Source organism: Fundulus heteroclitus, chromosome 2 (assembly GCF_011125445.2).
Source record: "Fundulus heteroclitus isolate FHET01 chromosome 2, MU-UCD_Fhet_4.1, whole genome shotgun sequence".
Classification (NCBI taxonomy): Eukaryota; Metazoa; Chordata; class Actinopteri; order Cyprinodontiformes; family Fundulidae; genus Fundulus; species Fundulus heteroclitus.
The window spans coordinates 15,163,082-15,189,042 of NC_046362.1; the positions used below are offsets into that span (position 1 = coordinate 15,163,082).

At 38.6% G+C, this 25,961-nt stretch overlaps 2 protein-coding genes across 2 annotated transcripts; one reads left to right on the forward strand and one right to left on the reverse strand.

Annotated features, from left to right (window-relative positions):
* The first annotated feature begins 1,018 nt into the window (after nt 1-1,018).
* On the forward strand, nt 1,019-8,362 carry LOC105928229 (fatty acid desaturase 2). The gene is made up of 13 exons (XM_012865392.3): nt 1,019-1,183; nt 1,381-1,659; nt 3,884-3,994; nt 4,690-4,887; nt 4,970-5,071; nt 5,160-5,285; nt 5,380-5,440; nt 5,530-5,606; nt 5,774-5,871; nt 6,101-6,197; nt 7,341-7,420; nt 7,772-7,897; nt 8,120-8,362. The coding sequence occupies exons 2-13, from the start codon at nt 1,450-1,452 to the stop codon at nt 8,169-8,171; spliced, it is 1,338 nt and encodes a 445-aa protein (XP_012720846.2). The 5' UTR covers nt 1,019-1,183; nt 1,381-1,449; the 3' UTR covers nt 8,172-8,362.
* Nucleotides 8,363-9,694: 1,332 nt separating this feature from the next.
* Nucleotides 9,695-24,150, reverse strand: LOC118566555 (epidermal growth factor receptor kinase substrate 8-like protein 2; the record flags this gene model as incomplete). Its single annotated transcript, XM_036148881.1, is given in 16 exon segments — nt 9,695-10,774; nt 13,156-13,288; nt 15,314-15,482; nt 15,580-15,655; nt 17,226-17,345; nt 17,517-17,639; nt 17,765-17,933; nt 18,130-18,278; nt 19,043-19,117; nt 19,210-19,298; nt 20,932-21,058; nt 21,136-21,206; nt 21,309-21,421; nt 21,543-21,622; nt 23,301-23,450; nt 23,989-24,150. Coding segments are annotated over 16 exon segments (1,887 nt in total), but the record flags the coding sequence as incomplete, so codon positions are not given.
* Between the last annotated feature and the right edge of the window lie 1,811 nt (nt 24,151-25,961).

Here is a 25,961-nt window from a genome sequence, read left to right on the forward strand (position 1 = left end):
TGGGAACAGACCCGACTTTGTGCCGAGAATCCGGACGCAAGGACTGCACGACTCTCAAAAGCTTGTCCAGTTACCTCAAATTTCAGCAGTATAAATGCCAGCCAACACTTTTCAAATATTCATTCATAAAAGTTCTAACAAATTATGTGACAATTCCACTTAACAATTGAATATTGCTTTTTCTGGGACTTATGACATATCACGTGAGGTTTATAGCTGTAACACGAACAAATGTGGAAAATGTTCAGAGGGCATGAACACTTTTATAAGGCAAACTGTCATAAGAAAACATTACATATTCACCACCAGCTGTACAAAGGCAGACCTATCGAGAGAGAGAGAGAGAGAGAGAGAGAGAGAGAGAGAGAGAGAGAGAGAGAGAGAGAGAGAGAGAGAGAGAGAGAGAGAGAGAGAGACATAAACCTCGCTAAGATTACTGTATTTGGGGGGTGGTGGTGGTGGGGGGGGGGGGGTCTGGTGCTAGGAAACAAGGAGACTTGTAGTATGCACATTGTGTAACCTGTTGTGTAAGAAATGTGCAGCAGTGTGGGAAGCTGACCCCTCCTCATCCCTTCTGAATCTGATCTGTAAAAAGCAAAACGTTTCATCTCTCTTTCAGCAATATTTTAAATCACTTTATTGTCATTTCCCCCCCACTAATTCGTCTGTGGCGTCAATTAATCCCTCACCCATTTCCCAGCGTCTCTACATAATCCGTGTCAGCCATAAAGTGTGGCAGGAGGAGCTGGAGCTGAAACACACCGTCTGGATGGCCTGTAGTAACCTATGGCCCATATAATCTCCTCGTAGGTTAAACGGGCAGCACTTCCAGGGTCCGGCCTCTAGGGGGGGTCTCTGCAGCCGGTCTGATCTGAATCCGCTCCTTTAGTTTCGCTTAGTCTCTGCGAGCATCTTGTCCCACGGTGCAGAGGCAGCGCTCCAACAAGCCAGAGCTGCTCTTCTCCGATTGGCCAGAAAGCCTCGAAAGATCCGCTCGAAGTTCGGGAGGCACGGGGGACGGGAGGGGGCGAGAGAGGGAGCAGGGCATATCAGGAAGGACTGCCAACTTGTTCGCCTTTTATGATCGCCTCCTCGCTTTTATAGAGGAGCTGGACGGAGCCGGGGGGTCAAGGGGGCTCCGTGTGACTGAAGGGCCAGGAGAGCAAGTCAGGATCTGGATGCTGTGAGTTGCAAATATTTGTTAAAATACTCCCGATCGCCGCCTATTGTGAGAGAATAGTGAAAGAGATTGTGCCGGATTTTTTTTTTTTTTTTTTTTTTTTTGCACCAGCAGAACAATGCATGCTTTGTTGCAGCTGAGTGCACAAACAGAATTACATTCTGTGTTTCTATATTTTTCTCATCCATGTGTGAGACCAGACTGGTCCTCTTGTGAGCAGGTGAATCCAGCCAGGGGCAACAGCAGCAGCAGCAGCAGCGGCAGGGAGGATGGGGGGTGGAGGACAACAGACCGAGCCTGCAGAGCCGGGCAGCGGGAAGGCTGCAGGTGTTTACACCTGGGAAGAGGTGCAGAAGCACCGCAGCAGGAACGACCAGTGGCTGGTGGTCAACCGGCAGGTTTATAACATCAGCCAGTGGGTCAAAAGGCATCCCGGAGGGTCCCGAGTGATCGGGCATTATGCTGGAGAGGATGCAACGGTAAGTGCTCTTTCCGCCGTGCAGGAAAATAGCAGTAATGTCCATCTGCTGGATTGGATAGGATTTATGATGTTGACAGTATTGATGAAATACAAAAGCCATTATCTATGTCGGTTGCAGATGCATCGCTTTAAGGAAATTAGCTTTTCTCTATGCATTCTTTTTCCATGACACTTTATGATAATCATAAAACTATGTTGGGTGCTTTTGCAGGTAAGTCCAATAGATGATAACAAGCGATAGGTTTCGATTTTAAAAGTTATTTTAAAATGATTTTTTGTTTTTGTGTTCCATAACCCCTGTCATACTTAAAAGTTTTTGTTTTCACACAATTTAGTCCATCGTTGTAACAACTAAAACATTTTGTGAAATCATTGTATCCATACTAAAGCTGTGTTTGCAGTTTTTATGAGTTTTAGTTAATTGTGTGGAAGGTGAATAACTTATAGGTGCAAAGTTTCTTTGAACTTTCCTTCGAAAGTGTATGGCAAACCACATTATCTTAAAATATGTTATCTATATATCTGTATATCATCTCCTGTCTGGCATTTCAGATGTCCATACTGGGTTTCTTTTATTATCATTACACTTTTTTTCTTGTTTTTTTATTTTTTGAAAACCGAATTAGGCTGCATTTTATAGCAGCCTGCATTTTGAACAGTTTCTGAATGTGAACGTTTTCACAAACTGTGCCAGTAGATCATTTTGTTATTTAATTAGGAAGCTGGTTGTTAATATTTGAAATTGCAGAATGAACCTCACTGTGACCTTTGAACAAAGTCACTACGTGTAACTGAGCATGAGCTGTGATAAACACATTACTTAATGCTCCTATGCACCTCTCTGTTTCCAAATGTCCACCTGACCAGTCTGAGTGTAAGGTTTTAATGTTTTTATATTGTTATAAGTATTATGATAAACTAAATATATAGACAGAATTATCACCTAATTCTTAAAAGATCAAACTTGACATTGAAAAAACTAGATTTGAGCTGGGGTTAACCGGTTTACCTAATGACCCTGTTTTATGTTGGGTCAATACCACACGTGTCTGGAAGAGGATATTCACATTTCTTTATCAATTTAATATAATTCTATTGTTTGATCGGCTTCATTACTAACCATGAACTTATAAAAGTTTATCTTATCATGGAAAAATAATTTTAATTTAGAAGTTTTGTTGGGAATCTTTTTATTCAAAAGTTTTTCTTTAACTTTTCTTTAATGCAGGAGCTAAAGGTTTTCTTTTGAATATTCTAAAAAAAGAGCAATGGAAGTACTCAAAGGAATGAAAAAGAAATTAAGCAAGTATATTTAAATATTTTTATTTGACCTTGAAATGTACTTTAATCAGTTACACTTTAATGACAAACAGATCATGAAAAATATAGATTAGGTCTGTAACATTTTCAATCCAAATAGCCATTTACGCTCCCAGTCCAGCTGAATAAAACTTGTTAAGATCCACAAATTGTACATGAAACTTTGGGGAAAAAAGACACTGTATTTTAGATAAACATCTACCATAGAATATTTGTTTTCATTTTTAATTAACCACCATTATATTTCTATTTTCATTGTTTAAAATAAAGCCTTTTTTTATTTTTGCACGAAGAGGAAGGATACATTTTATTTTATGCGAATTGATATTTGTGGAAAGTAATACAAAAAAAGAAAATCACAGTTTTAAACTTAACAACAAAAAAACATAAAGTAGATTTAAAGTATATTATTGGTGCTTTCAATGTCACTGTTGTAGAATTTCAATGCAAGCATTCCATAAAAACTGAAAAACTTCTCAAACCTACATTTGTTATCTATATTCAAGAATATTAAATGGTTCCTTATAATCCTTTGCGAAAGTGATCAAGAGCCATTGTGGAAGGTCTACAGAGCACTTTGCCCCTCGGGAGCTGCAGGGTGCAGACCCCTGCTGTAGGATGTAATTGTTAAAGAAATATTGTTTTTTAATATCTCCAAAAATCTTTTTATATATATTTTATTATATTTTTATAATGTGAAAATTGTATTCACTTAATGACTGCTGCTGAGTAGGGTTAAAAAAGACAAATAGGAAAACAGGGTTTTAGAAAGGCAACAATTTAAAAGCTCTTGCTAGATGTTATTCAGTGATACTTCTCGTTACTGAAAAGTACTCAGTAAAGAAGCTTACCTTGCCTAAGTTATTTTCAGCTTTGCAACACTTCTCGTTTTTGTTTTGCAGGAAGTTTTTGCAGCCTTTCATCCTGATCAAAAGTTTGTGCAGAAGTTTCTGAAGCCTCTGCTGATTGGAGAGTTGGTGACAACAGAGCCTAACCAAGATGAGAACAAAAGTGTAAGACCTTATATTTAAGCCCCTCAAAGTTCTCTCAGGGCAGTAGATATCCCTGTTTCCTGCGCAGCGTCTTCCACAGCTATTTTTTCCTTCCACTCAACTTTCCCTAAATGTGCTGGCACACAGCATCCCCATCTACTGCCGGCTTCTGTCGCAAATACATTTTGTGGCTCGCCTTCCTTTGTTCACAATCCACTGGACTTCTGTCCCCCTATTCACTGGTGTTATGTTGTGTTATGTTATGTAAAATGTTCTAGAAAACATAAGTTTAGATTTTAATTACGGTAATTAAAAGCCATGATTACCAAAATTAGTAGAAATATACACTTGAGATATTTAACTTGTGTGTAATGGGTCTTAATTGTTTACCCTTTTGAATACAGTTATTGAAATAAATTAACTTTTTAACAATATTTTTAACTGAATCCAAATAATGGTCCATTACCAGGTCTGTGCATAATTTGATGACATACTAAGGAGGTAATTGAGCCTTTTATTCTGATGTGCTGGGGAAGAGGCACGTCTAAAACATGTAGGACAACAGCTCTTGAGGGCCGGATTTGTCTACCTCTGGCCTACTTCCTTTCAGTTTTTTTTACCTTTGTATAATGTTAGAGATTTCAAAAATGTCACATCAAGTTCGTAATTAAAAAAGAAAAACTTTAACTAACAGTGGGTCTCTTCTCTGCTTGCAGGCAGAAATCATTCAGGATTTCGATCACTTACGAGAACAGGTAGAGAAAGGAGGTCTTTTCCAAGCACAGCCTTTATTCTTCTGCCTCCATCTTGCTCACATCGTGCTGCTGGAGGCCCTGGCCTGGCTGATGCTCTCGTACTGGGGCACGGGCTGGATGATGACGTTACTGTGCTCAGTACTGCTTGCGACCGCTCAGGTGAGTTGAACAACACAAAATGCAGTCCCTAACTGTTGTCCAATAAACTGATCCCACGGCGCTTCCTTCTGTTCGTCACTAGTCGCAGGCTGGATGGCTGCAGCATGACTTTGGTCACCTTTCTGTCTTCAAGAAGTCCAAGTGGAATCACCTGGTCCACAAGTTTGTCATTGGGCATTTAAAGGTGACATTACAGGATTTGTTGTGTTTACTCTCCTGCAAACAGGGGTTCTCTGACAATAACAGATCTTTTTTTTTTTGTTTTTTTTTAGGGAGCTTCCGCCAACTGGTGGAACCATCGACATTTCCAGCATCACGCCAAGCCGAACATTTTCAAGAAGGACCCTGATATCAACATGATGGACATTTTCGTACTTGGGAACAATCAGCCAGTGGAGGCAAGTAGCTGAATAAAGGAATGCATTTCTAAATCCTTTTAAGCCCTAACGCAGCTTAGCAGCTCACTGAACTCTGTGCCTCTCTCTGTTACAGTACGGCATTAAAAAGATCAAACACTACCCCTATAACTACCAGCACCAGTACTTCTTTCTTGGTATGATTGCTTTAAGACGTTTGGAAAGAATAGAAAAAAATATAACATTGTTCCCAAAATAACTAATATCTTCTGTGTGTCTGTTTCAGTGGCACCACCACTGCTCATTCCAGTTTTCTACAACTACAATATAATGAAGACCATGATAACTCGACGGGACTGGGTGGTAAGACGCCAGCCTCTCCGTCACACAACACAGCTTAGTGCTTTATAGTTGAAATGCATACTCCTTAAAATAATAGTATTTTATGTAAAAATTAAAGAATGGTTGATTTTCTTTGTAAATAAAAATAATAAAATAAAATAAAATGATACTCATTTATTCTCCTCAAGGATCTGGCCTGGGCTTCCACATACTACATCCGTTACTTCTACTGCTATGTACCGCTGTATGGTGTGCTTGGCTCAGTGGCACTCATGATGTTCGTCAGGTAAACGCACTGCGGGGGATTCAAACCGTGCACTCTGTGATATCTTCTCTTAGCTACGTTTGTGTGCCATTCAGGCTGTAAATGCGTTTGGGTTTGTTATAGAAGACACACGTCGCCGTGTTGATTTTATTATTCAAACCGCCTGCATTTCTTATCACAGGTGCTTTTTATGCTCTGCTTTCAAACCAAACACCGTGATTCTTAATGCTTCGCTATTTCAAACCTGCAGGTTTTTGGAAAGTCACTGGTTCGTGTGGGTGACTCAGATGAGCCACTTGCCAAAGGAGATCGATCACGAGAGGCGCCAGGACTGGCTGACCATGCAGGTACCTGCTTTACAGTGACGCGATAAATGAGATTCCCGTTGTGTTCGCTGCTTATTAAAAGTAAAAAAATGGAGCCAGCAGCTTATCCTAATCAAAAATAAATGAATGAATTAAAAATGCAACAATAACAAAAAAATCACCAAGTCAACATGTTTTAAAGGTTGAATACGTTCTAATGTAATTTGATTATTTTGTAAGTCATGTTGTGGCTTCCTATTTCTGCAGTGTCATACATATCTGTGGCAGTTTTGTATCTAGTGCACTTAGTCTGATAAATCCATACCTTACAGTACAGAGCTGTATGATGTGAAGAATAAAGACCTTGGAAAGTATTTGAAACTCCAACGTATTTCACTGGGAAGACAAACACAAAGCAGTGCATATTTGTTGAGTGGAAGGACGTGGTTATCACATTTTTGTTACAATGAAAAATCGGAAGAGTGTGTTCTCCTTTCAGAGGCCACCCGTTGGCAATTTATTCTTCATATAAATCCAGCAGCTCTGTGAGCGCCTCAGAGGTTTGTTAGAGAATATTGCTGAACAAACATCATAGTGAAGACCAAGGAATCCTGCAGAGAGGATGTTGTGGAGACATTTCAATCAGGGTTAGGTTTTAAAAGAATATCTCAAGCTTTGCACAGCTCACATGAGGACTTCTCAATACATCACCTGGAAAGAATGGAAAGAGTATGGCATCACTGCAATTGACACAAAAAGAGTTTTATTCAGAAATGCAGCCAAGAGGTCCATGGTAACTCTGGAGGAGCTGCAGACAACTACAGCTCACATGAGTGAATCCAGTAACAGGCCTGCTGTTAGTTGGGCACGCCATGAATCAGGCCTTAATGGGAGAGTTTAAACATGGCGGTAGCAGCATAGTGCTTTGGGGATGCTTTTCTTCAGCAGGGATGAGGGAACTGCTCAGAGTTGAAAGCAAATGCACACCACACCTTTCAGATTTTTATTTGTTAAAGATCTTGAAAACTACAATTCCACTTCCGCTTAAAAATGCTCCACTACTTTCCATCGGCCTATTGATGCACATAAAATGCCAATGAAATAGTTGTGGTTGCAATGGGACAAAATGAAAAAAAAAAGGTCTACGTTGAGGACATCTTTATCTGTTCTTTTTCTCTACTTTAGTTACAAGCCACCTGTAATATCGAGCAGTCCTTCTTCAACGACTGGTTCAGTGGACACCTCAACTTTCAAATCGAACACCAGTAAGTGAAAGGATCTTTAACTTGGACTTGAATCACCTGCCTTTGTAGTATCAGGTGAGCTTTTTTTTCAACATAGTCCTGAAAATTGGGCAACATTAAAGGCTTTTTAACTTCGAGGGAGGAAAAAGGGTCAGTCAGTAAAAAGACGGAACCAGTCAGACTTTTGATTAAGGCATACTTAGTGGCGTAGTTGATGTAAAAATAATATTTTAAATTTACCTTCGTCTGTTGTTACCTGAATGGGAGATTTCTTTATTTTTTTATATAAATATATATTCAGATTAGCTGTGAAACAAATGTCCATCCATTTTTTCAGTCTTGTCAGTATTTATTCTTCCTCTCTTTCTCAAGTCTGTTTCCCAGGATGCCGCGCCACAACTACCAGCTGGTGGCCCCGCAGGTCCGTGAGCTGTGTGAGAAACACGGGATTCCTTATGAGACCAAATCCTTGTGGCAAGGCATGGTTGACGTAGTCAGGTAATAACAAAATAACAAAACAAATGTCTTTCTGGCCAGGTTGCACAGAACAGCTGTAATGACCTAGTAAACAATATAATCATAAAACTGAAATTTGCGGCTCTAGTTTATTACCTTCCTTAATTAACTACAATCTTGTAAGGCTATCGGTCTTTATTCACAACAGTGATACAAAACAGGCACTTAACTGATGTTTTTTGTGTTTTTCTTTTTTCTTTTCAGGTCGCTGAAAACTTCAGGGGAACTTTGGCTTGATGCATATCTCCATAAATGATGAGCTGGGATGTTCACATCTGTCATCTAATATGAAAATCTAATAGACGATTCTGGAATGATGTATTTCTTTTTCGATGTTTAAGACCGTCCTAATCTTTAGGGAGCACTGGATATTTGAGTGCCAACTATAACATTTTAGGTGAAATTGTGAAATGTCGCTTGACTCATTAAAGACTGTTGACAATGAAAGATGAATCTTTTTTTTCCTCGATCGGAATAGCTCCAAACATAAGAAAATTACAAAAAGTAATACAGAAAAAAATGTTATGTGTGACTGGAGTTAACTTTGAAAATACCACTTTTTAAAGGTATTTAGAAGAAATTTATAGCAAAAGTATAACTAAATCTAAATGCTTGCATGTGAAAGAGGGAAGGTTATAAGGGCGTTCTTTCAACCAGCTGGCCATCAGTGTGCAGCAAGAGAGAAGTGAGGGGCAGCACTGGCTGAGTCTCAGCTCCATTCTGCTGGAAGAGAGGGGTTGGGTCACTCCGACCGTTTATTCTGGCACCATAGGACAGAAAAATCACAACCTTTTAAAACCTGGGTATACTTTGAAAGCGATCACTGGCCAATGCGTTTGACCTTTTTCCTGCCAAACCTGTAATTTCGTTTGAGCTGCACTTTGGGCACAAAATAAAGTAACTGTATTAAATATGGTGTTATTCACAAAGTGGAAAAAAAAGAACTGCACACAAAAAGCTGCCAAAAATATCAACAAAGGTAATTTCTTTAATTATAACATTCAAAAATATTTACATCACCAATATATTTGAATCTATATATATATGCCAATAAAACAATTTAGACTCTACTTCTTAACTTGTTAGCTCATGTAGTTTACACTGCAACCCCCCCCCCCCCCCCCTCCAAAAAAAAAAAAAAAGACAGGCTAACAATAAACAGCGCTATACATAATTATTAACACCCCAGTAAGGGTGTCTAAAGACTTAAAATCGACATGTTATTGCTGTAGCATAATTTCATACGGAAAACTTTATTAAAACATCCTTTTTCATTTAGTGAAAGCAAGATCAAAAGCTAGATCAAAGCAAGCTTATTTTTCAAATTTATACCTTTGGGTTTTTTTTTTTTTTAAGTGGATCAGATTGCTGAGGTGTCGTGAGCGATGATTTTGCTTAACAATAATGAGGTAATCAGTATTTTACTTCATTGTGACTGGGACGAGAAGTCTGCAGGTAATCACAGGGCTTTACCTCGCCTGGAGCAAGAAAGTAATGTCCTAGATAGAAGGTGTTATAGAGATTATAACATTAGACCAATGTATTAAAAAAAATTTGTATATGTGGGTACTCAACTTATTGATGTGTGGATGTGCCGGCTCAGGCCCGTATCATACTCCACATTTTTTTAAACACATAATTTGTTATCTAGGAACTTTCAACTAGTAATTCAGGCCTTTATGTTTCCCTGTGGTACATTCAGTGGCACAAATGCTCAATTCTATTAGCCTCCACTTAAAATGGGAAAGACGAGAATGCATGTCATTCAGGAACAGACAATGTGTTTTGCTTTTAATAAGTCCCAATATGGCAACAAGAAAACAGCTCCTTGCTTACACATCCCCATATCTGTAGTCAGAGTGCTAATTAATTCAACCCTTATTGACCCCCAACGGGCAACTGGTTTTGCAACAAGTAATCAAATATGGACATGCACAACTAGAGATAAATGACAAAATAAAAAGGCCATGAAATACAATGTGTACAATGTAATACCGTGCACTAATGCTTTGACTTAGCCTTTGTGCGCGGCTACATGGACAATGTGTCATTGTTAGAGAGCTGCGGGACACTGTCAGGATATGCTGCTAATAAAAGATCCGTTTATTATAAAGGTTTTTACCCATTTTGGATGCGTCATATAAATTCAGAGGGCGCCACATTAAAAATTCCACTATTATTGAGAGAGGCCTCGTGCATGCAGAAGAATCGGCAAAATGTCAAACTGGATCAAGAAAAGCAAGAATATTTAATCTAATATGTACTTGCTGCTGATCGACATGCCATGAACAACACAAAGTATGCTTTATTTTTCCTATTTTTCCTGTTAGCATTAATATGACAATTATTGGCTATGCAATAGAAAATATGACAAACATCCTGGCACTGATTTTAAAGAGCAACGACAAAGCTTTGATGTTTTGTACAGACAAATTTTGTAAACAACTGTATTATTAAGAACAAACACTGACCCCACCCTGCTTGTACACATGTACGTTACATGCATGTCATGCAAAGACACCAGACTGTACACAGGTTCCTCTTCTCAGCAGGTAATGTCTTCAATAATTTCATCAATTGAAAATAATGCAACATAATTTGAAAAAAAAAAATAAAACACTTGAATAACAAACATCTGACATTTTACAAAATAAATATGCAATTAAAAGGAATGTATTAATTTTTCTAACTGAGGATTGTAAGAAAAAGTTCATGGATTTAGCAAGCTGATGCACTTTGAAAGTTGCAGGGGGGGGGGGGTCATTTTGCTCCACATGTTCAGTCGGCGCTGCTTGTGGAGTCAATCTTTTCCTGCCTCTTCCTCATGATTTCCTGCAGTTCGGAGTCACCCTGGGACCTCTGGAGAGAAAGCACAGTTGTTCCTTTAGAAGGTTCTGTTCTCTGACTTGGTCTCAGAACACATGCAGCAGCATTACGGGAGAACAAGACGTTGTTATTTCACTATAAAACTTCAGAAGTTGAGCAAAGACGATGATTTTCTCTCACAGTTCTAGATACATATTTCTCACCACATCCTAGTTTGATTTTCATGCACCGGGCTGACTAATGGAGAGACAGAAGGGTTATATTTAGGAGTTTGTGCTTTATAGGCACCACAGCATAACATGCTTGCGTAATACATGTGTAAATCCATGTAATACTGATTTGGATGATTTTTATTTTACAGACAAAAACTTTAAATGAGCCGGTATTCAATAAAAGTGCTTAAACACGGCAGGCGTTTTACTAATCCTGCACAGATCTTTGCTTTGTAGACTGTTTACAGACTTGAAAAAAAGTCATAGTCAGGCAGTGCATTTTAATTCAGATGCATTTTCTATTATTTTTTTTTATTTTATATGTGACTGATCTATACCTATACTGTATGAAGCACACAGGAAGTTTTAACAACAAAGCATTAAGAGTCGTGGTATGCCGTTATAGCGGACATTGATTGTGGATCGCTGAACTGCTGTTGCAGTAAATGTCCTGAAGATGGCAGCAGAGGGTATTTCTGGGAAACGATCACACTATTAAAGTTAAAACTATTAAACTGTAACAAATGTAACCGCATTTTTCTTTGCAATGTCTCTGGTGTTGGAACCAATAAGATGTTTGGAAACAGATTTATAATAACCAATGTTTCAGAAAAACCTGCCTAGAGAACTCATCCTTACAAAGACGAACAATCTCAGTTACTTTTTTTGGAAGTTTACTTTATGGCCACAATAAACGAGTTGAAAAATAATTATGTTGGATTTAGCAGGATGTGACTTTTCAAATGACCTGCATGACAAACCTGGCATACATGTGGATGGCCATAATAAATATAAATAATTAAAACAATACTGATTAAAGAACATCCCACCACTATCAAATGTTGTTGAGATGTAATATATGTTCATCATTTTGTTCAAATACTGTCTCATTTGGTTTCTTTAAAAAAATAATTTAGCTTAAATACAGACACAAAAAACTGCAGTTTGTGCAACGCTGCACAGCACATTATTCAAATTTATGTTAGACAATGCAGGACCAAATTGAATGAAAACTGACCAACAATGGCACCAGACTATATGGTTGCTAAAAATTAAATAAATAAATAAAACATTATGAAATAAAGCTCTACGTGAATAAATAAGATATAAACATGTAAAGTGATATTGTGAAATAACTGAATGCTTATAAAATGATCAGCTCATTAAGATGAAATATTTTTCATTCTTCTTTAAACACGTGTATAATAATAAACCATTTATTTCACATTAAGATTTTTCACAATAATATAAATTATTGTTTAGATAGTTTTGTTTAATTCCATCCATTTTGTTTTCAATATGTAATCTTTTTAAAAGTCATCTTTTATTTCATAGTGGTGTCTTTCCCAACGGCCTTTTTATTTAATAATGATACTTTTCAGCAGAATGACTTCACCTGCCAATCAGCGTCAGTGGGTTCCATACCAGAGTAGGTTAGGTGTTTTTATTTATTTATTTATTTATAGTCTATGTGCATAAAAAGCTCCTGGCCCCTCACTTGAAAGGAGGGGCAAGCCCTCAGGGCCTTCGGGGAATTCAAAGAAGAGCCTAAGTGGTCCCAGCAACAAAACAACATATAACATATAAGGGTGTGACTATAAATAAAAATGATTCTTCGGTTTGGACACGACGCGGACAAGCTACCAGTCCAACACAGTGCAATGCAGAGACTGTGGAAAGAGTGCCTAGAAAGAACCCACACATATATGAGGAGAACATGCAAAATCCACGCAGAAAGAGCATGGAGTCTTTCTTTGTCCAGGCCTGGATATGAACCTTTTTGATGCAAAGAGACATTGCTGACCACCACTCCACCATACCTAAAAAGATGTCTCTAAAAAAACTTGCACAGTGTAAAATGTCTTCCAGTCCGCATTTTAATTTTTATTTAGCTATTTTGTTTTGCCGTTTTCAGGTTAGCAGCTAAAGAGGATAAATTTGGCTCATAAAAAAAAACATAACTTTTATATTGTTTAGCCCAGTCAAATACTCCATTCTGTCACCTAACAGGCATTTTTTCCTACTAAACCTGCAATAATATAAGACTATATTTGCTGCAATCATTTCTGATGTCACACGTCGCCCCAACTTGTCGGGGTATATTATGAAAGTTGCAATCCTATGCTTTGCACAACAGCCATAAAAAAGACTCCCAGAAAAACAGGTTTTCAAGCAGCTTGCATGCAGACGAGTGTGACCAACCTCTAGTTGTCCTTTCTGCAAAGAGACCTGGTTGAAGACACGGCCGCCTTCTTCCCCACACACAGCCTTCAGCTCTTCTTTGTTCAGGGAAAACAGCTGAGCTCCGGTCAGGATCCCCAAACATTCAACGGTCCTGCAGAAAAACCACAGCAAGGCAGTTTATTCTGATAGCATTTCAAATAGACCTGGGTTTTTTTTCTCAGCGCAATGTTGCTTCTAACGGAGAACACGCTGTTGTTAAACAGGTAAGAACCAGATAAAGTCTTCTTAAGGCACTGTGGCATGTTGCAGCAGGAACGGCCTTGGTGTCAGAAGTGGCATCAGTGGATTCCTCTGAAGTGAGTCTCTTCCAGCCCCCGGGGGATGCCTCTCCAATAAACCCAGATTTAAAGAAGAATTAGAGCTTCGGTTACACCTGATCTGTTAGTCATCTCTTCAAAACAGCAAAACAAAAAAAAAAAAAAACAGCAGCCATGTACAATCTCCGCGTGAAATATTTTAAATACTTGGGTGACTGAATCTAATTTTTTAAACTGAAACTGGGCTGCATAAGCTTGATGAACCAAGAAAACATGTCATTCCCTGATTCATTTAGTTGCACTGGTTTTCCTAAAGTGACTGTGCAGTTGTCCAAACCCAGTCAACCTAACGCTCCTTTCGGTTTGCTATCGGCATCAGAAAGAGACAGGACCTGGTCCATCTTCACAGGTCTCTTGAAAAAAGACCTTAGGACCAGTTTTTCTAACTTCTCCAACATTGCCACACGCCTCACCTAAAGTGGATATCAGGGACTGACTGTTACTGCCTTGCATCTGGTAACGTGTTTGTTAGCCACCTTGGACAAAGACGCCTTCTGAATGATTAGCATCATGTAAATGTACCACATTTGCAGCCTATGTAGGTGCGACGTCACTAACAGGATCTCTCCAAAGTGAGCACACCGCTCACATTTTTTCACATATCTTACAACATCTTTTCATGGGACATGAAAAGATGAACATGACTTTACATTGTTTGAAATAATGTGAAGTCAGGGTACAGTTTGTATAACAAGCTTTAAATTTGCTGTCCCCTCAAAATAAAAGCAATTAATCCCTAAACCAACAAAAGTAAGTACACCCTGAAGTAAATAAAAAAAACTAAGTCAGGAAATAACCTAAACCTATGTAAAAACCTAACTGCAGAGCATGCACACAGTGGATAAACAGATAATTTCCTCAAATTAAAATTCCAGCAATTTAACTAAAAAGACAAAGTTTGCCCAAAAAAAGCTTTCCTTTTACAGCTCCCGTTTAATCCCAAATAGAAAATGCATACATTTTGCACCGATCAGATCAAGATTGTGATGGAAAAAATATAGCTATTTTTTAGAACTATTAACACTGCTAATAAAAAAATATATATATTATTATGTTTGTGCAGAACATGGGAAATGGTTAGAAAAACAACTTCAAAATACGTTAATTTTAAAAAAGTTTCACTGTCATTGGGTCTTTAAAGGGGACATATCATGCTTTTGACCTCTTCCTTTTCTCATTGAAATCATTCAGTTGTGGTCAATATAAAGTGGAACTGCAACATTTTGGTCTGAATTCCTCATCATTGTTGCCCCACAGCCCTGTTTTGAGCTGCTTCTGAGAGCGACTTGTTTTGGTGAATGTGGCACTTCGCCCCTTTCAGCCATTTTTGGAGTATTCTAGGGGACGGTGTATTGAATTGTTGAGTGCATTGGGTTAATGCACTCAACAGCAATACATTTTCACTTACCCTCTTGTAGTTTCAGCATCCTTCCGTTTGGACTACAAAAAAATCGTGGCAAAAAAATAGATGAAAATGGCGCATTTATGAAATTGGTTAGCCGGAAGTCAGTGACCTTGTTTAACAGCTTTTCAGCAAATACTGTGACGTAATTGTTTAAAACACATAACGGAGAACAGAGAAAACTGAACGGCTTGAAAGATATGACACAAACAGAATACATCGATATCTATGCAGCACAGGGACAGACTACATCCACATTTTCTGCACTCCTAAAGACTCCAAGTGCACAACAAAATGTATTTAAGGGCCAAAAAAAGTGGATTTTGCATGATATGTCCCCTTTAAGTGAGCAAATAAAAGACAGGTGCTTGATTTATGCACAATAAAACAAACTTACGGTTTTGAGAACGATTTTGCATTGAGCCACGCTGTCACCTGCTCTTGATTCGAGTCAAAGGTCAATGGCACCCGAGGGCCAGCCGGGCGCTCTATTCGGATCTTATTGGCCACTGGCTTTTTGTTTGCAGTGATCGCCATCAGCAGCTCACTGTTAACCTCGTCCATCTCTGCAGAGCAAGAATGTGTGAAACGGAAGAGAAAGAGTTTTGTTCAAACATTGTTTTTTTTGCTTTGTTTATTTTGTTGCCGTCTGTGCAGACTAACTTTTGTCTTTGTGCACGCCCTTGTTGAAGCTGTCGCTCTTGTGCAGGGATCCAATGGGTGAAGTCATGTAGTCGTTCTGCAGTCACACAAACACGCACAAACTCCATTCATGACACAGAAACACAAGTATTATCACAAAAACAGGTTTGGCTTCACCTTTTTGTTATGCGATTCATGTTTGAAGGAAAGCCAGAGGCAAAATATGTGGATGTGTGTTTTAAAGGAGGAAAAGGAGCTGCACGCATCAGAGATGAGGTGCTTCATGCATGCTGACTGTCTGTAGGAAGTGGGAAATGGAATATAGTTGTGTAAGAGGTGCTGACAAGATGTCCACAAGCTGAACAGATCAGTTTCCATCTAACTCTTCTGAAAATCTGAATTATTTCTTCTCTTTTTTGTGCTGACGAGTGGGACTCAGTGTTTGACTGCTTAAGTACAAAGAAATATTTAAAAAAACTATATATAAAAAAACATGATTAAGTTGAGCTAACGCTTTGACATACAGATACTTTTCTCTTTTAAACAAGTAAAAATTAATTTGCAGTTTTTTTATATAACATAGATAAGGAAATTCTAAACCCTTTCAGTAAAATGCCAGGTTTTTGCAAGATGAAAAATAACTTCTACCTTTAATAATTCAAAAATGTTGTTATCGTCACCGTGTGTTACCGTGGTGAAATTTCTTTTTGGCCTGTCTGGCTAAGAGTGCACTTAAAACAAACAAAGAAACAGGCAATGAATGTAATGTAACATATTCTTGTATAATCCAACTGAAGCAACACTAAAAAAAATTTAAAGGGCTGCTAGAAACTGGTTCCATAAGCGTGCCCACCTTTAAACTGACTTTGTTAAAGCACATTTTGATTCAGTTTCAGCATTCACTTTTCATATCTTAGCAATATTTGCCCACTCTACCATGCAGATGATCTCCTGATCCATCTCTGTTCTGCGGCCCTCTTTGGGTGTCCCCACAGACGTTCTGCCAGTTTTGAATGCCGGCTTGGTCATCTCGGAAATGTTCAGTTTCTTTAGGTCAAATCGTTCTTTTGTTAATTTGTGTGTATGCTCGGACTTACAGTGATGCTGAAGGATGAAATTCCTCATCATTTTCATTTTTTATTTTATTGCAAAATGACAAATTAGCAAATAGGGGATGGGTGAATACAAAGAAACCACAAGTAAGACCAGGAATGAATGCTGAAAATAAAGCCAAAGGTGCTTCAACAAAGTATCATGCAACCATGTTGTTGACGATTTTTACATCTTTTCAATCTCTAATCAAATTTACTTGTTTTTGAGTTAAGTTATATGGAATGTTGGTCGTATTCAAAATTGCTTTTTTTTTGTTGTTGTTTTTCCAAAAATTAACTTAATAGAGACATGTACACTTTTTATATCTACTGTATCAAAAATATTTAGTGAAATGTCATCATTATAGACAAAGTAAAATCTTCCTTAAGATGCAGGAGTTCAAACAGCTCTTAAGAGAGAAGCAGCACCTGCAATATCTCTTGAAGTCTAAGTGGCGTGGGTAACTAAAGGGTCAACGGAGCCAGAGGGATTACGACGGCTGTGCAATAGTCTGCAGTGTGTCCTGAACAAATGGGATTTCAGTAAATGCGGAGTATGCATAGATGGTAAGTTACCTGGCTGAAAGGGTCTTCTGGCTCATCTATCCTGACAACATCGAGGATGTTAAACGGGACGTAGCCGGACTGGCCGCTGCGATTCCGTAGTTTCCACCACTGTTTGTTATCCTCCAACACCTGCGAGACAGATCATTCCACAGAACAGGGAAGCTGGAGTAGACGTGCTGCAGTTCTCCCGCGCTTCTTTAGCAGTGATTCATTAAAACGACACACTCATGATGCAATGGAAAACATTGTGGTTAAAACTGTAAATTGGTCACGCAGAATATGAAAGCCTGGTGTGCCAACCTCAAGGATTTCATCCTGCAGAACCGACAGCTCGTTGGGATTCCGCGCCACAAAGTGGTAACGGATTTTGGCATATTTGCGGTTGCTGGACATCCCATTTGCTGAGGAGTGATTGCCGTAATACTAAAAAAAAAAAAATAATAATAATAATAAAAAAAACATAAAAGAGAACAGATAAAAAAAGTTAATACATATTTAAAGACACAGTTTAATACATATGAACTGTAATTGGGAAACAAAACTCTCACATCCTCTGTCGAGAGTTTTCTGTAGTCGGGGCTTGTGGGAGTCCCAAGTGGTCGAGACGGTCCCTCGGTTTCCCATGGAGCTGTCAGGAACAGCTCCGGAGACGGCTCCCATCCGTTTCGAAACTTGGGGCAATAAGGAGGAGCGCACTGATCTCTAGGCCACTCTGCCCTACAGGAGGAGGAAAGGTTGTTTAAAAGTGTGTAATTCACATGATGAGCAGACAGAGCCAGCAGAAGCATTCAACAACATGATTTTCTGTACATGTAATCTTTCTTTTTATGCAAACAGACCCCAGGAAGAACAGCAGATGCAGCATGCTGCTGATGCTAAAGGTTGATCTAAAAACAATAAACATGTATTAAACCTGGGTTTGGTCCACCCGTCACCAAGCAGCTCAAACAAAGTCATCTCTTTGGGGCTGAGGTGTCCTCGTAGGAAGTCAACAGCGTCCTTTGAAAGGTGAGGAGAGATGACTGAACGTACCAAGTCAGGACTCCCACAGCTCTGCAGGACCTGAGGACATGATTTAAAGGTTCACAGTTGAAATTGGCAGAAAGAGCAGTGCTCATTGTCTTGTTATAATGTTATAATAATCCCAGCTGTTTTTAGTACTGGCAGCCTTTTTAATATTGCTTCTGTTTTAGGATATTGCAGATTTTTTCTTTTGCTTTCAGTGTTTTGAAGTTTGCATCATTCTATTTTCTGTGATTGCAGCATTTCTCTGTTCCATCTGTTTTTTGTGAATGTGCGTTTTGGAGTTTGCATCGTCACTGTGTCTGCCGCCGTACACGCCTGCTAAGTATTTAAGGTAGTTGTTAAAGAACAGCTAGAAGGGGTGAGCTTTCTTCAAACACATCGCACAAATCTTATGTTCAGAGATAATTTTCTGTCCCGCAGTATCGAAGGAGTGGCTGAACACTCCCGGCTGGAAAAGCAACATTGCTTTACAGCTGCACTTGTGTTTCAGATGAAAGCCGCGTCGCTCCGGTTGGTTAAGTGTTTGAGCATAGCACCGAGAGGGTGTGGAGCCAGAGCAGCAAAACGAAGGAAAACTAACCAAAAAAATAAAATAAAAACACACACAAATATTTGCTGAAAAAAAAATGCAAGTGTATTCATTGTGTGATTTTAACAACCCCTTTGTGTCACTTTAGCCTCTCAGCTCAGTTTTGGTTTAAGCAAAGCAACAAAATATTTCAGCAATGACCCACAACGAGAGAAATATGGCTTTCCTCATCCAATTCAAACTCAAACAGATTCATTTTTGCAGCTCTTACCAGCTCCAGAGGCCCAAATAGGAAATGAACCAGCTCAGGAGCACTTGGGTTCTGTAAGTGTTTCTTCAGTTTGGCCTGCAGGGGGCAGAGTGGCGAATAATCATAGGTAAGTTGATGACCATAGAGTGGCCACTCACTGATGAAGGTTAGGAGCTTTGATATCTCACCAAGAGGTTGAGGGCCAGCTTCAGTTTCTGCAGGCTGTCAATGAACTCTGCTTCAGTGGGGGGCTTGGCCCGCAGGGTCAGCATGCCCTCTGTGAACCAGAACAACAACAATGACCACACACAGAGGCCACGGTTACCAGGCTGTTCCACACACGTGCTGCGGACGAGACGAGGAGCAAACTCATAAATGTTCTTCTATTCTACACTTCTAGAATAATTTATAGCCTGAGCGATACAACGATAGAGGGTAATAAACGTTTCACCTTGCAGGGTAAGAAAAAATCCTGCACAGTTTCGCGACCTGTGACTCAACCGGCTGAACAGAAAGTTTATGACCCATGAGATCTTGAATATGAAATGGGAGTTTGGGATAAATGTTGACTGCTTTGGCAAATTGTCACTTCTATGAAACGTACGTTTTTCACTGCACAACAAATCACAGTCAAATCAAAGTTAGCAGGAACATTTTAGCCATAATATTGTTACTAGTATGAATGTGGACAAGGAAACCCTGGGGTGTCTAAAACTTGTTGGTTGTTAGATCTTTTTGATTTCCATCAATCCTCGACATCAGTGAATTTAGAAGCTGCTATACATCCCTGACTCCCTTTCATGTTTAATGAGACAGTTCACAGCTGTCCCAGGTCTTCAAAAACATTCAAACGTTTCTCCATTTGAATGCTTTCTCTCAGCACAGCCTTGCATCCAGATCAGCTGCAAGACCGAGGGCCATAATGTTATGGGTGACTGGTAAAGCTTCCCGTAATAGATCAATTATTTCTATGCATGGGGAATTATTCAGTGAAGGTAGATTTAGATATCATACAAATTCTTTGTAATTTGTTTTATGCAGTTGTTTATAAGGAACATATAGAAACGTTGCACTGTTTGTTTCTTCCTGACAAGTTCACCAAAGCTCTAAAATCAAAGAAACCATGTTTGCTTGTTCGCAATAAAAATCAATATATTTGAAAATCCGATTATTAATGCAGCTATTAGGGGCTGTTGCTACTGTTTGAACGTGCAATTGTAGAGTTTTCTTTCCAACTATTTATTATACAAAAATCTGTATTTTCTCTTCTTTCTTATGCACTTCTTGTTACTGTGCACTATTTTATGTTTTATATTTGTATCATGTTCGAATAAATAAATAAATAATAAAAAATAAATTCTGATCCTACATTTCCGGTTTTAATATCATTTTATCTTTGAAGATTTCAATAAAATGAAACCTGAATCCGAAGCTACGAAGCAGATGCTACGTCAGCCTAATTAACCAGTTGATCTATTCTTACAATGCCTCCAAACTGTCACAGTTTTTTTTTTATTTACCATATAACCAAAATGTCTCCAAACAGACATTTTAAAAGGGCTAAGAACTTCTTTAATGCTTACTTAACTGAGGGTTGTCAGCCAGTTTGACCAGCAGTTTTAGTCATAAGCACACCGCATGATGACAGCTTACACCTAGTCAACCAAGTAAACTCAGACACAGGCAGCAACTGGGTGGAGCTTTCCAAGAAACACTTGAATCCTCTAGAAAAGTTTTATACCTTCAAATGTAATAAAATGAAATCAGCTAAGGTGTTGGCAAAACATGCATAAATATGATAAATCACATCAGCACACAGAAGAGCAAGAGAATCACACATGGCAAAGTGAGCAATACGTGCATATTGTCATGCCGTTTGAACCACCGCAGAAGAAGAAAGGGTGACAGACCTGCTGGTCCTTTCTTCTTGTTCTTCTTACTCTTGTTGCGTTGGTTGAGCTGGGAAAACGCCTCTGCTGCCTTCTGCAGCCGCGATACAAAGATCTCTATGTCGTCCAGGGCACAGTTGAGGATTTGCTAAAGAGGTAAAAACATAAGCTGTAGTCGTTATGATCTCACAAAAAGGGACACGATGACCGCCGCAGCAAACTCACCACGTCCTTCTCGATGCGCTGGGCCAGCTTTTCATGCGACTCAGCATCATAAGGTCCAGCAAGTCGAGGATCTATCATTAATCACAAAAGAAAAAAAAACATCACCACAGAAAATGAATTATGTTATTAAAAAGTTTGCGTTTTCATGTAAGCGTAAAGCTGCGCGTTCTCACCCGGAGGATTTGCCGCGGCTGCCACTCGTCGATTGGCAACAGGCGGCGGGCCCCTGGGGCTCGTGGGAGGGAGGATGGTTTCTCTCTGATGCTTCATTTTTTCCTGGTTTACTCTGAAGAGGAAGAATAAAGAAAAATGCATCATTATGAGTAATTACTGCTACAATAGTATATGAAACTTGGAATGTGTACATAAATATGTGTGTGGTCGTGTGCCAACACCGTTGTTCTTACTTAAGGGTATGAAGTCTCATTTTTCTTCCATGTTTGTTGTCTCCAAGAGCACTGTCTATGTCTGCGTGAACCATTTCAGCCTAGACAAAGCACAAAGAGATGTACAAAATCATGTTGGTCATTTTCAATGGCAGGAAACCTAATACTCCCACTGTGTGCCTTAACATGTTAAAATATCCAATGCTAAAGTTAAGTATGGAAATAAAAAAAAATGTTTTCGTGGATATATCACTGCAGTTCCAAGTGAGTGCTACTATCATGATATCCACACTTCTTTCATTTTCTATCAGACAACTTCTTTGAATGGATGTTGCAGAAGCTCTTTCACATGGAATTTCATTAGCAACAAACAGCAACTTACAATAGTCTACTGTGAACCACTAAAATACCTAGTGATGCATCAATCGATCGGTCACTGCTTGGAATAGGCCAATTTTACTTTGGCCAGTAAGGGTTAGGTCAAATGCAGAATTTGTTTGAACAACAGCCTCTGATGCACTTTGGTGTGATGCATAAATAGTGATCATGAAATCCCTTCAGTTTTGGTATGATTTAAACCTACTACCTCTATTCACCTGCAGCTACATTTTCCCATTTTCAGGTCCATTTTAGACTTAATTGTTGAATTAAATCAAAGCTTATACAGACTTAAGTTTACGAGTTGTCAAATCTTTGGAAATAAATAAATAAATCAGGAGGAATTAGGTATCAGCCAATCAACTGATCAGTGCATCTCTATCAATAACTAAGTGAAACACAACAGCGCCGTAATGGTTAACAAAATGATATCAGTGAGATCTGTCATGACATTGTTGAGATTGGAGTTGTTGGAAGAAATGTGCCTTTAATTCTGCTCTGCTCTCATTTACATTATCAACACCACCGGTAAAGACTTGATAAAAGCCTTATAATAAATATATCTTTCAATACAATGACATTATCACTCTAAAAAAGGTCAAACATCCAGTTTTTAATTTGAGTACACTTAGCAGAAAAAAAAACATTTAGTAGAAGAATTCCTTAAAGAAAACCCCAGGTTAAATGCAAAGATTTTTTTAAAGTTTATCATCCTTTCTGAATAGTGTTAAGTAATGATTCTGGACTGCTGACGTGACACAGAGACTTTTTTCTTAGACTATTCAAAATGGGAAAGAAAAGAGAACAAGTCAGATTGAGTGACGATGGGTGCCTCAGCCTTATAGGCCTAATCTGCATTTCTAAAAAAAAGAATTGCTGTCTGTTGCAAGTATATTATCAATCGTTCATAAGCCCTTAACAGAATTTCACTTCAGATTTCTAAAGTGTCACTTTAATTTACTTTAACTTTTCATCTACCAGGAATAGAACTGGATTATAACATTCAATTGTACTCTTTAATGCGTTTTAGTGGTATCTAAATTGTACTCTGTTATAGGAAGGCAGAGGAAAATAAGATGAGGAAAAAAAATTTTATTCTAGTGACTGTAGTTATGAGTTCATTTTATCTCTGTGGCCTTTCTGTCTTTTTAAATGTGATTATTTATCCAGGAAGCAGGACTTTAGGTAAAGCAAAAAAAGAAAAAAAAAGAATTGAGATTGTTCTGGAAATGATTTGGAGTTTCTATAGATGACCAAAAAAAATAAAACCACACTATTTACTCAAACACAGAACTGAAATATGGCAAAAAGCACCAATGAAACAATAAAATATATTCCAACAAACAACATGGAGGGCACCCAAACAGTTAACAACACGCTCTGGGTTTGTCTCAGACTCACCTCCACCTCGTCACAGTGGAAGAAATGGATGTCTGGTCTGTATTGGTCCCTGTCCTGACACAGGAGCAGCAGCACAGACGAGTAGCGTGTCTGATTCAGCACCGTCATACAAACGTGGATTGTGGAGAGGGGGAAGTTCTCCAGTTCTTCCTGCATGATGACCAGAATGCCAGAGGGAAAGAGGTGGCCGCATTAAAAGAAAATATGGATCACATCCTTAATATGGTTAAACAAGGCCGTTAAGTCATAAATAAAGAAGAAAGCTTCATTTACGGTTTGGCACGCTTGTCTGAACAGCAGCTGATCAGCTAATATTTACTGCCATCACAGTTTACCATGAATATGCTTTAAAATAACTTCACTATGAGAGACTAACTTGTGTTGAATTTCTACAACTCTGATAGATTAATTTGGTGCACTTTTCTGAAGGTATTTCTGAAAACCAGATGAGAATCAACTCAGACTACTAAATTAAACAACTAAGCTCCAAAAGCATAATTTACTACCAGCAAAATCTATACATTTCTTTATCGTTAACAAGTAGCTTAAGGAGCGATACAGAACTACTGCATCTGTTTTAAACTCATGTCCTGAAACAAATCTAGACTGAAATCTTTGTGAGAACATAATTGATATCCAATAAAAGCACAGAGGAGGTAGACAGCATAACGTGTGAATCCAAACGGACCTGGGTGTCACAATCAAGAAGTCTAACCGCCTTGTCTGTAACCTGCAGTAGCATCTCCTGTGTCCAGATTTTATCCTTTGAGTCCAGAAGAATCAGTTTCTTGATAGCGTCGTCTACAGTGACGATAGATTCTGCCTTGTCCATAACAAACGTGGAGAGATGCTAAAGAAGAAAAAAAGCTGTTAGTGAGTTTTCTGAAACTGATGAAACACACAAAAACATACGAAAAAGATTCAATCTTGTTTGCCATACAGTTTATGGTTTTGTAAAAACTTTTATATCCCAGTTATTGTACATATTAAATTAACTGATCAGCGTAGCTCAGCTTCAGATTTAAAAGTTGGGCAACAGCTGGTTTCTCAGTTTCTCTGCTCAGCTGGGAAAAACTCACCATTAAACCATTAAAACCCTTTAGTTACTAGTAAAGTCCCTTAAATGATTCTTAAATGAAGTCATTTAAGGGACTTTAGTTACTAGCATATATTTTGTTGCATTACCCAAAATTTGCTTTAAATTCTAACATGTCGGTATTTCAGCACCACATCACTTGAAGTTCCAGTTGGATTTTCTTTAATCAGGAAGTTGGATTGCTTTAAGACTTAAGACTGTCTTTTAAAAATATATATTTTCCAAACTATAAAATTTGGCCATCTGGGCCAATTTGCAATTGAGAAAATAAAATATTTACTGAACTATGTACATATAACTTAAGCTTTTTTTAATGAGTCACAAAAATACACGAGTGGTGAAGTTGATAGCGCTGGTCCCTTGCAACAAGAAGGTTCTGGGTCTTACTGCGTGGGTTTTGCATGTTCTCCCTGTGCATGCATTAAAGTTTGTGGCCTTACCACATCAAAAACACAAATCCTTTAGCAATATGTGCTGTCTGTTCAATAAACTTTCATTGTTAGTTGGGTTCTGCGTCTAAATTGGCTGCAAACAAGAAATAAAATTCTGTTATCAGCTTTACTGGAGTGGCTGGCTTTTTCATTTTACCTGATTGGACTATCTTAAATTTGTTTCAACACATTTTTACAAGCTCTCCTGTCATGCAAGAGAGTTGGCACAGTACTGACACCAAGGTTTCATTTCTCTCTGTGATATCAAAACGCACATTATTACCTTTGTGAATTCTAACACAATCCGGAAGCAGAGTTTAACCATCAGATGACAACTGTACGTCTTTCAGAAGAAGCTGTTTTACATCCTAATGCCACTATCATGATAATGTATAAACTTAAAAATTGTGACTTAAAAAAAAACCTGAGTGCAAAGTTTCTTGTGATTTATGAATCAATGTTTTTTTTTTTGTAATGGCTGTACTGATAAACATTTTTTGTTAGAAATACAGATGATAGCAGTTCATTCAGTTCAAATTTGATTTGGTGCCCTTTATTTTAATTTTATTTGCAATAAGGCATGTAGCTTTAACACAAACATATTGCTACAAGCATAATTTTGGAAAATGGTAAATGGCTTGTGCTTTAACTAGTCCCATGACCCCAAATCGTTTTACTCTACAATCAGTCATTCACCCATTCACACACACATTTAAACCCTGATGGTGGTGAGCTGTTAGTAGCCACAGCTGCCCTGGGGCAGACTGACAGAAGCAGGGCTGCCACACAACGGCGCCACCAGCCCCTCTGTCCACCGCCAGCAGGCAATTCGGGTGAAGTGTCTTGCCCAAGGACACAACGACTGAGACGGTACGTCTTACAACATATTCCTGTGTGATAATGAAGACCAGTGGCGGCTGGTCCATAGGGGACGCTCGGGCGCTGCCCTCCCTTGATGTGGAGGGGAAAAGTCAAAATATATATAGATTTTAAAAGTATTATTAATGGCAGTTTTTACTTATTAGTATGTGGCTACATGTAATATGAATTATTAAAACACTTCTACCAATTGACTCTCATTTAACAGTGCATTTCCACCAACAGAACGTGTCATTTCTCTTCTTCTACACTTTT